This window comes from Saccostrea cucullata, unplaced genomic scaffold (assembly GCF_032062105.1).
Source record: "Saccostrea cucullata isolate Sc308-1 unplaced genomic scaffold, CSIRO_AGI_Scuc_v1 ctg451, whole genome shotgun sequence".
Lineage (NCBI taxonomy): Eukaryota > Metazoa > Mollusca > Bivalvia > Ostreida > Ostreidae > Saccostrea > Saccostrea cuccullata.
In genome coordinates, this window is record NW_026930321.1 from 290,001 (window position 1) to 301,404 (window position 11,404).

The 11,404-nt window shown below is 35.5% G+C and overlaps 1 protein-coding gene across 2 annotated transcripts in view; it reads left to right on the top strand.

Annotated features, from left to right (window-relative positions):
* Nucleotides 1-9,862, top strand: part of LOC134283738 (4-aminobutyrate aminotransferase, mitochondrial-like) — a 12,252-nt gene extending 2,390 nt beyond the window's left edge. Inside the window, exons 2-13 of one of the 2 annotated variants that reach the window (XM_062766216.1) lie at nucleotides 1,944-2,095; nucleotides 3,214-3,331; nucleotides 4,638-4,687; nucleotides 4,986-5,066; nucleotides 5,149-5,241; nucleotides 5,470-5,596; nucleotides 6,153-6,301; nucleotides 6,576-6,713; nucleotides 6,950-7,117; nucleotides 7,287-7,433; nucleotides 8,885-8,996; nucleotides 9,205-9,862. In XM_062766216.1, coding sequence (XP_062622200.1) covers nucleotides 1,944-2,095; nucleotides 3,214-3,331; nucleotides 4,638-4,687; nucleotides 4,986-5,066; nucleotides 5,149-5,241; nucleotides 5,470-5,596; nucleotides 6,153-6,301; nucleotides 6,576-6,713; nucleotides 6,950-7,117; nucleotides 7,287-7,433; nucleotides 8,885-8,996; nucleotides 9,205-9,329 — 1,460 coding nt within the window. In that variant the 3' untranslated portion in view covers nucleotides 9,330-9,862. Of the gene's footprint in view, nucleotides 1-1,943; nucleotides 2,096-3,213; nucleotides 3,332-3,913; nucleotides 3,922-4,637; nucleotides 4,688-4,985; nucleotides 5,067-5,148; nucleotides 5,242-5,469; nucleotides 5,597-6,152; nucleotides 6,302-6,575; nucleotides 6,714-6,949; nucleotides 7,118-7,286; nucleotides 7,434-8,884; nucleotides 8,997-9,204 lie in introns of those variants that run through there. The other variant, XM_062766217.1, reaches the window with a different exon arrangement.
* Nucleotides 9,863-11,404: the final 1,542 nt, after the last annotated feature.

Below are 11,404 nucleotides of genomic sequence, written 5' to 3' on the forward strand. Positions count from 1 at the left end.
GGGCCAAAATGGCTGATCAAAGTTTTACATAGGAATGTATAGGGAAAATCTTTAAAAATCTTCTCAAGAATCATTGAGACAGGAAAGATGAAACTCATTTGAAATTATCCTCAGGTAGTGTAGATTCGATTTTGTTCAAATCATGACCCCTGGGGCTAGGGTGGGGCCAAAATGGCCGACCAAAGCTTAATTTACATAGGAATATATAGGGAAAATCTTTTAAAATCTTCTTTTCAAGTACTTCAAAGCCATAATTAGTAATATTTATATGGATTCATTCTCAGGTAGTGTCGATTGTAGTTCATTCAAATAATGATCCCCTAGGGGGGAGTTAAAATTCAAGCCCCCCTCCCCCCACCCCAACCTCAGTAAACTTTCAGTTCTGATCCGATATGTGCTTTTTCTTAGCCGATGTGCTCAGGTGAGTGCTGTGGCCCCTGGGCCTCTTGTTGATATGGGTGTGTAAGTGCAGATATGGATTTTCCAATACTTCATTCAGCTCTAGTTTCAAGGTTTCATTGTTTATATGCAGTTCGAGTTGAATGACTTAGGTTACAAATAGGGCATTGACTCATTTAATCTATGAATAAGGTTATTCAGTATTCACCCTATCAATGTGTAAATCAAGGTCAGCTGTGTAAAAAAAAATTTCGTAAATTTTGTCATTGACAAAGATGGTGAATATTAAATACAAATTTGAAAGGAGATATTCCTTCAGTACATTCTTTAAAAATCTTTAAAACTTTGTACATGCATGTATCCATCTGTGTTTAAATCTATAAGTATAACTATAAGTTTTGAACTTTATGCTACATTCAGTCGATCAATCAGTGATGAATGAACAGTGTTACTGAGACTCAATCTGGGAGTTCCAATGAAGATTGAAGGAAACAGAGACTAGTATACATGCATTATAATTAATTATGGGTAGTTTTATATTGTTGTCTTTGTACATCTGACCTTTTGGGAAAAAAATTTATACTATCTGAGGACTTAAAGTTTTAAATTAATGCCAGATTATCGAGTATATCAGTTTACGCTTTATAATCCGCGAAGCGGATTATCATGTGTGGAAATCATTTCTTATAATTTAATTTTAAAATAATTAAACAACTGGGGATGTAAAATTGTGTTGTTTTTATTAACCGTAGTAACGGAAGTGATGGGAAGCAAGGGGAGGTAAAAACTGATACATAGATCTAGCAGCCATGATGCTTGTTTACATGAGGTAAGATCGAGCAACTGTTTGAAGTTAAAGGTACATTCATTAAATCTGGAATTTTTCATGAATAAGGACAACATGTAAATTCAAAGGGGGTGTGTAAACAGATTATACAAAATGTTATGCGTTCCTTTTTGGAAATCAACCAATGAGAGACAAGAATACAAACAGAATTAAATTATAAATTAATGTATAATCATGTGTGGAAATCACAATAATTAGTACATAGATAATTATTGGCTAGAATCGTAAAATGATGTCTAACTATAAGTGAAACTTTGTAAACAACATGTAAATAAATGTAAACATAAACCTACTAGAGAAAAGAGTTTGATGGTTTATGAAAATACTTTATGTACTTGACAATAAATGTATTTAGACAGTGCAGGGATGTTAAATTCATGACCATGCGAGTTATTTTTAAATGCTTAATGTTATTTAAAATTAACATGGACCAGTATGACACATAATGTCCCTGACATCTGATGAGATTTAATTACACCAAAGGTTAAATACATTAAATGTTGAATTAGATATACATGTTCAATTTTAGCTAGACTTTAATTAATTTACTATAAAGTTACATTATATTTACATCATTGTCATGTAATATCTATACTATAATAGTATACCCAGAACTAATTCAGGTTCGATATAATTAATTTTTCAAATGAAGCTTATGATTTAAATTGCCTAAGACCCATTTGTCGTCTTCTTTTAGCCTCAAGGTTGCGTTATGTGTCCCAGCATACAGCAGTCGACGCCCCCCAGTATGTGACCGCAGGTTGTGAGGAGCCCAGGGGTCCGATTCTGCGGACCAGCATCCCTGGCCCTGAGTCTCAGAAACTGACCCAGGAACTGGACGAAATTCAGGTACGGAGGATTTCATGTATCAAGTACAAGATAGAAAGTATAAAGATTAGGACAACGATTCAGTCTCTACAATTATTCCTTGGAAATGGATCAAATGGCAAGTGTGTTATGTCTTTGATAAGGTAAAGAACTAAAGATATATTGCAAATGTTTTTTTTGTTCATATTTTTTTTGTTTACACTGAACAATGTACTAAGAAAAGACCTTTTTTCTGACACTGAACTATGTATAGCTTGAGGTAGGAATATACGAGAAAGGTATCTTGGTTAATTGTATCAGTCATTGAATGTACAACTGATGCCAACAGCATTGGCTTTAAAGGTTATGAATGATAAGAAAAAATGATGCAACTATAGGGAATGTTCTTATCCCAACATTGCAGAAATTACAGAAGCAATGATTAACCAAGACAAAGGGTAACTAAGCAAAGCAAATATTAAGCTTACCTGAAGCATATTTCTGATTTGCAATATATAATAATCTTGCCGGTCAACATAAGTAAGAATATTATGTAGATTTTCATATTTGCCTGTTATTATAGGTCTGCAGTGATGAGTATTCAACCAAGCTTTCAGAAAGCTTAAGTTCATATGCTCTATTTATCTAATATATTCATTTTTGCTCTTTGGGGCCTGAAGGGACTTTTTACCTTCTGAATCTCGTTTCCATATTTTTACATTAATTTTACATATTTTGAAAGAAATATCTACATTTGCATCAAGGTACAGGAATATAAAGTTCATTTTGTTTTTAAGAAATTTTTAATTAGTTAATTTAATGCAAAAGTGTCTGACTGATAACAACACACTGCATGTTCTATGACAAATTTGCTGCTTTATATATACAGTGTAGTGCTCAGTGTAATTCAAAATAAAATCACCTTTTATTTTACAATTTTAATACTTTGTTCATAAAAAAAATCTTTTAAATCATTATGGAAGCTGATTGAACTTTTTTATGCCCAGGAAAAAAAGTTTAATTTATATAATGCTGACTTTACAACACCTTTAAAATTAAGACTTTTTAAATAAAATTGCCAAGACCCTTATCGATTTGGGACCAGCCAATGTCTCATTCTACAGACCTGCAGTTATATTGTACATGTATATTGATTTCAGAATGCTGGATCGGTCCAGTTCTTTGTGGATTATGCGAAGAGCCAAGGAAACTACATCACAGATGTGGATGGCAATGTTTTATTGGATCTCTTTACACAGATTGCCTCCATTCCAATTGGTAGGTTGATCAAGGTTTCAATTCTAAGATAACCGCTATAGTCCATTCCAATTGGTAGGTTGATCAGGGCTTCAGTGCTAATATAACCACTATAGTCCATTCTAGGGCTGTGTATTGAGCCAAAAATTTCGATACGATACGATACAATATTTTTTAAAGCGATATGCGATATATTGGATTCTGAAACAAGTCCATCAGAAAAGGCTTCTAAATCATTTTAATGCATACATTTCATAACAATTAAGTGTTTTATTACCCATTTTAAAGTACTTGTCTCATTGTCTTTAAAAATAACACTTCAATTAAAACTTCTGATGACAGTAAAATCAACATGTTCAAAAATTTTTTTCTATGTATTTTGTAATAATTATAAAAACTTTTTTATTTCCTTAGAAATTAAATAATTATTGATAGTTTTAATTCAGAAAAGTAAAGTATAATCTTTGGTGATTGAAATTCCCATCTTTTAAACAGAATTTGAAGAAAAAATGTCTGTTCGATACGTATTGGAAGTTACTTTTTGATACGATATTTTTCTTGAATATCGATATTTATCGATATATTGATACAGCCTTAGTCCATTCCAATTGGTAGGTTGATCAGGGCTTCAATGCTAAGATAACCGCCATAGTCCATTTCAAAGAATTCATCCCGAAAGACAATGAAGTTGCCACACTAATTAAAACTACCATGCCATGACTCTGGTTGAACAGTCTTAAGTACTTGTATATCAAATAATCACAAGTTTCATCAAGAACAAAGCCATATCTCATTTTTAATTTTCAGCATGGGAGTTAATAGATATAGAATTAGGATGTAAGGCTGGGACAAACAGCTAGGAGACCCAATCTTGGATGTATATAGATAAAGCACATGCTTCTGTAATAAAGACTGAAAAAGGCATCATATCAAAATAATCCCTTGACAATGACATTCAAGGACAGTTACTTTGCCAAAAGTTACTTTGTGACCAATTGATAAGGCCAATGAGCATTGAGCAGTAGGGTATTGTACCCTTCAAAGTGGACCCCATATCGGGTCGATGGTCACAATTACCTTCTATCCAAATCAGTAGAACAATGGTAATCTATCCTATTGGTAGTTTAGGGCTTTAAAATAATAGCTAAGCAAGCGTGAGAGAGCATTTTGGTCCATTAGATTCTTGTTTCTTGCAAAAGTGAGGCAAAAAAAATAGAACGAAAATTACAATGTATATCCATTTGCTTGCAACCAATTTTTTTCCTGGAAAGAATGTTATTACAGAACACCATGCTGTATGTTTTATGCATTTGTTACATTATTGCAGGATACAATCATCCCAATCTGCTGCAGGTCTTGAGTCAACCAGAGAACCTGGTAAGATAGTCTCACATAACGTTATGTCTTTTTATTAGATTTTTTTAGTATGATTTAAATGGTTTTCCTAGGTTTCTTACATTCAGAAGTCACAAACGAAGTAAGCTGGCATATCAGAGGAGATGCTATGCATGGTTTTTGTGAATCAAAAGTAACACTCTAGATAGTAGTTGTGGGAATATGCTTGCATGATAGTAGATATAGGTGTTGGAAGGAGTACAAACAAATTTTTTTTGAAAATTATGAGGTTATTTCTGCTGGAAGTAATTATGATAATCTCTTCATTTTTTTCATTTAGAGTACCTTCATAAACAGACCAGCACTTGCTGTTTTTCCACCCAAGGACTGGGTTCGGCACCTCAAAAATGCCCTGCTCTCTGTAAGTTTTCTTCAGTGGTACATAGTCCATAAAGTTATTGCAGAGAAGCAAGATATGTTAACTCAATTATCTCCCCTTGAAGGTGGCTCCACCTGGAATGCATCAGGTGCAGACCATGGCCTGTGGAGCATGCTCAATTGAACATGGACAAAAAGCAATGTTTATCACACACCAAGTAAGTTTAATTTTAACTGGAAGGTTGATTTTTTTTTTAATTTCGAGATTTGGTGAAAAATTTCAATACCAAACAATAGAGGGAAAGAATTTTGAGTTAATGTTCTATTATTCAGGTTTTTTTTTTTACGAAGATTTTTTTTGGTAACAAATGTTCAAAGCTTAATAATAACTTTATCACCATTCATTTCAACTTATTGTTGACTACATTTACTTCTATGTTTAATAGAGAAAAAAGAGGGGAGGGTTGCCTCCTTCACAGGAAGAACTAACTTCCTGTCTGTACAACAAGGAACCGGGATGTCCAGACCTTACTGTTCTCTCCTTCTCAGGGGCTTTTCATGGGAGAACTATGGGTTAGTATACTATTATCTTGTTGAAATTTGGTTCCCTGACATACTTCTTATACTTCGGTTTACCAATTGAATTTCTGTATTATTGCGTATGATCCGTGGAATGTTTGTGCTTATAAGCTCTAGTTAAATGGTGACTTTAAACCAACTTTTATTTGCTTTTGATAAAATAGAAGTTGCAAATAAAAGTTGGTTTACAATATGTTTCTGACACCTTACTAAGTATTTACTTTCTTGTGGAGCGTAGGATTTGACAGTGCCTAACTAGTGGACAGTTCAACTGCAGAATTTTTTGGCCTGTCTCCATGTCACGAGAATTAACCTCCATGCTGTGACAGTCCAATTCCTTTTCTCTCCCGAGTTTAACCATCTGTCTGTCTAGTGAAGAGTGTTGGCTGTTTTTGTAAAAGAAATATGTAGATCATGTTGTATATTTCTTTCTTTGTGCAATTGAATATTGAAAATTTAATAATTGAGGACATCATAATCTGCTTCAGAGATCACACAAATTCTAAAATGCTGCAGTCAGTGAATTAATTTTTCTTCTAATTTATAACAGGTGCTCTTGGAATAACCCACTCCAAATGGATCCATAAACTGGACTTCCCCACTCCTGACTGGCCAATGGCAACCTTTCCCAAACTGAAGTATCCTCTGCATGAAAATGAAAGAGAAAATATGGAGATAGAGAATCGCAGTCTGGACGAGGTATATTGATTGTAACTTAGTACATGAGGCAGTATAGAATCTCAGAAAATTTAGATGGCAACAGTCCTGGCACATAATACATTTTACCTTGGATATCAGAGTGAGGTTTTAGAAAAAAATGCAAAAGTGTTGGCGTTTATTTTATATTTTATATAATTCTGCGAAAATGTTGAAAGAATGTATTTTGACTGGTTAAATGAAAAAAAAACTTTTCCTTACATTTTGATCCTTCGTATGTATTGTTCCATACAATTTGACTTTATTTCTTTGTTAGGTGCGAGAGAGAATTGCTGAGTACAATAAGAGAGGGCGCCCTGTTGTAGGCTGTTGTATTGAACCCATTCAGGCAGAAGGGGGAGACAACTTTGCTTCTCCTAGATTTTTCCAGGTGCTTCAAAAGATTTGCAAAGAGGTACTGCAAAGTTTAGGGTAAAATTGTAGAGCTCCCCTTGAAAAGCAGGGGGTACATAGTGTTAAGGATATCCATTCTTCTGTCTTTCAGTTATCTGCTTTATTGCTCACAGTACCTCTAGTTTAAAAATTATATTTCATTACATGTATCAAATTTAAAAAAAAATCTTGAACTACTAGGTATAATACATCTGTATCCCTACCAGAACACGATTGAATTAAGCCACTTATTTTTAGAATGAAGTAGTATTGTTGATGGATGAGGTCCAGACAGGCTGTGGGTCCACAGGGAAATTCTGGGCACACGAACACTTTGACCTCCCTGAGGCCCCCGATATTGTGGCCTTCAGCAAGAAAATGTTGACTGGAGGCTTTTACTACAAAGAAGATCTCAGACCAAAAGAGGTATGTTTAGGGATATTTTCATTTTCTTAATAAATAAATCATTTTAAAAGGAATTTTGATACAGCTTGTATTTATTTAATTTTCTTGGAAGTTTAACATTCAGAATTCTTAGGAAAAGCCCTGTAAAAATTCTCAGATTCAAGCTATATATTTGAGTTGGTTGTTTTAGGCTTTCCGCATCTTTAACACCTGGGTGGGTGACTCCTCCAAGGTTCTGCTGCTGGAGGCTGTAATTAACACAATTAAGAAGTACAATCTGCTGGACAATGTCAAGGAGACCGGCAAATATCTCCAGGATGGACTCCACGAAATGGAGGTATATAAGGGAGAGAACTTGCAGACATATCATTTTTAGCTCACCTGAGCCAAAGGCTCAAGTGAGCTTTTCTGATCACATTTTGTCCGTCGTCTGTCCGTCTGTCTGTCTGTCTGTCTGTCTGTCCGTCTGTCTGTCCGTCTGTAAACTTTTCACATTTTCGACTTCTTCTCAAGAACCACTGGGCCAATTTTGACCAAACTTGGTACAAAGCATCCTTGGGTGAAGGGGAATTTAAATTGTTAAAATGAAGGGACATATCCCCTCGCAAGGGGAGATAATCAAGAAAAGACAAAAATAGGGTTGGGTCATTAAAAAATCTTCTTCTCAAGAACCACTGGGCCAGTAAAGCTGAAACTTATGTGGATGCATCCTGGGGTAGTGTAGATTCTAAATTGTTCAAATCATGACCCCCGGGGGAAGGGCGGGGCCACAATGGGGAATCAAAGTTTTATATAGAAATATATAGGAAAATTCTTTGAAAATCTTCTTCTCAAGAACCACTGGGCCAGAAAAGCTGAAACTTATGTGGAAGCATCCTGGTATAATGTAGATTCTAAATTGTTGAAATAATGACCCCCAGGGGAAGGGCGGGGCCACAATGGGGAATCAAAGTTTTATATAGAAATATATAGGAAAATTCTTTGAAAATCTTCTTCTCAAGAACCACTGGGCCAGAAAAGCTGAAACTTATGTGGAAGCATTCTGGGGTATTGTAAATTCTAAATTATAGGAATCATGACCCCCGGGGGAAGGGCGGGGCCATTATAGGGAATCAAAGTTTTACATAGAAATATATAGGAAAAATCTTTGAAAATCTTCTTCTCAGGAACCACTGGGCCAAAAAAGCTGAAACTTATGTGGAAGCATCCTGGTATAATGTAGATTCTTAATTGTACAAATAATGACCCCCGGGGGAAGGGCAGGGCCACAATGGGGAATCAAAGTTTTATATAGAAATATATAGGAAAATTCTTTGAAAATCTTCTACTCAAGAACCACTGGGCCAGAAAAAGTGAAGCTTATGTGGAAGCATTCTGGGGTAGTGTAAATTCTAAATTGTAGGAATCATGACCCCCGGGGGAAGGGCGGGGCCATTATAGGGAATCAAAGGTTTACATAGAAATATATAGGAAAAATCTTTGAAAATCTTGTTCTCGGGAACCACTGGGCCAAAAAAGCTGAAACATATGTGCCCATGGAAGGATCATTGGGTAGTGTAGATTTCAAAATGTCTAAATTATGATCAGTGGGGTAGGGTGGGTATGCATTATGTATAACAAGGGGGAAATCTGGTAAAGAACAGAATGGTCAAAGCTTCTCAGGTGAGCGATGTGGCCCATGGGCCTCTTGTTTTTAATACATTTACCCTGGTAGGGTTTTTTGTTGTTGTTGTTGAAGTTTTGTCATACAAATTATTTAATTTTTGTTGTAATACCATTTTTTTACAGAAAAAATTCCCTCACAGTGTTTTTAACGTGAGAGGTCTGGGGACATTCTGCTCCGTAGACTTTCCTGATGCAGGATTCCGAGACAGCGTCATTATGAAACTAAGAAACAGAGGTAAATTTGTTCTTACTTTCATAACAAGGGACTAGAATTGCATGATATTGTATAGGTGATCAATAAATAAACTACCTATCGTGCATGCTGGAGAAAATTTCTAATAATCTTTAAAAATTCTGATTTCTTAACAGGTTATTTGGGATGCAGTTCTGAAAAGGAGCAGACCTTCTGTTATTTTTCTAATAACCCATTTTATGTTTTATAGGTGTTCATGCTGGAGCCTGCGGAGACAGATCCATGCGATTCCGTCCCACTCTGATTTTTGAGAAGCATCATGCTGACATATTTTTTGATGTGTTTGAGAAAACTCTGCTGGAATTCAGAGAGTGAAGAATTGACTATTTTTACAACCAATGGCTGTTATGTTAACAGTGTATAGTTCTCTTAGATGTGCTCTGATCTAGGGCATGGTTAGTGCCGGGTTTTTCATTGTATAAAAACTTACATTTGTTGAACAAATCTTTACCAATCAACGCAATCTTGTATATATTTCAGAAAATTTACTTTAATATGCAAAATGTCTTGTTGTTGTGCAAATGTGATCATGTGGAAATTAACTTTTGTGTATATGTGAGTGGTTGATTTAGATACTCAGATAACAATTAACATTCATGAAATGTGAGTGTTTTAAAACAGTGTGGACTTTTGCTGGCAATATAAGCTCATTTACAAATTTACTTGCTGATGAATGAATGGTGGTGTTTTTTTTTTTGTAATAAACAGATCTCTTTCGTAAGAAAATGGATTATTGTATAGACTTTAATTAGATGTGGAAGTCTTTAATTTACATGTTTGCTTTTGTTTTTTTACATCCAACACATCATAATGTACAGAATAAAAAATTTTAAAATATAATAACTTATTACCGGTATTTGTTATATAATAGCTGTTTTTGTAAGAATCTTGCATGTAACAATGCAGTTAACATAACCATAAGTAGAAAACTAAAGGAACTGAACACTGCATTTGTTACTGCTCATGTGCAAGACGTGAACAGAACTTAAAATGAGAGGCCCATGGGCTATAACACTCACCTGAGAGACTGGCCATGCTATCTTCATCCTTAGCAATACCCTTTGTGGCCCCACCCTATCCCAGGGGTCATAATTTGGACAATTTAGAATCTACACTATCCCAGAATGCTTCCTTTTCATTTTCAGGTTTACTGGCCCAGTGAGAAGATTTTTAAAGATTTTACCTATATATTGTAACATGAGGGAGAAAATGTACAGCTGGATCAGGAATCGAACCCGGGAGCCCTGCATCTCTAGTCAGGTGCTCTACCAACTGAGCTATCCAGGCCAATATCCACGGCCCAAACCATTTCAATATTTCTATGTAAAACTTGGATTCCCTATTGTGGCCCCGCCCTACCCCAGGGTGTCATGATTTGAACAATTTAGAATCTACACTACCCAAGATGCTTTAACATAAGTTTCATCTTTTCTCACCCAATGATTCTTGAGATTTTTTAATGACCCCACCCTCTTTTCTTGATAATCTCTCCTTGTAAAGGGGCTTGACCTTTCATTTGAAAAACTGAAATTCCCGTTCAAGGATGCTTTGTACCAAGTTTTGTTAAAATTGGCCCAGTGGTTCTTGAGAAGAAGTTGAAAATGTGAAAAGTTTATAGAGTTACAGTCAGACAAACAAATGGACATGAGCTTTCAGCTACTTTAGTTGGGTGGGGCCACAATAGGTGTTAAGCAAAAAGTTTATTGACGGATGATCAGACAGACAAATGGACATGAGCTTTCAACTACCAGTACTTTAGTTAGGGTGGGGCCACAATAGATATTACGAGGGGGAAATCTGGTAAAGAACAGCATCACCAAAGTTACTCAGGTGAGAGATGTGGCCCACTGGCCTCTTGTTGGAACTGAGCCCAGGTCAAACTCGGAGTGAAATTGAAAAGAAATTTCACAAGAGGTTAAAGGGCCTCAAGGCTCACCTAAGTAACTTGAGCCTTGCTTATTTTTCCCTCTGATCTTTAAAATCTGTTGAGGTAGCCTAGTGTTAGGTCCTGGCTATGATCAGGAGGATTTGGGTGTAATTTTTGTTCCCATACTATGTCAAACCTGAGACATTGAATAGTTACATGTAGTGATTTTTTTGCCTAATGTCAACCACTGGAAGTGAAAGTCAAGGGTCTTTTAGATGAGACCTTAAAAACTAAGGTCCTATGCCATGGTAGGCATTGCACAATAACGAAATCTCACTACACAAAGTCCTGTGTACAGGCCTACATTTGAAGCTTTTCAACTTATATGAGTGAAAAATTCTTCCAAGGGACAGTAATCTATTAAAGATTTTTTTTTTAAAATGTTATATTTCCATGGAAAATTGTGCCCCCCCCCCCCCCAATTATGGTTGAAAAGGTTTCTGAACCCATACAACATAAAGGT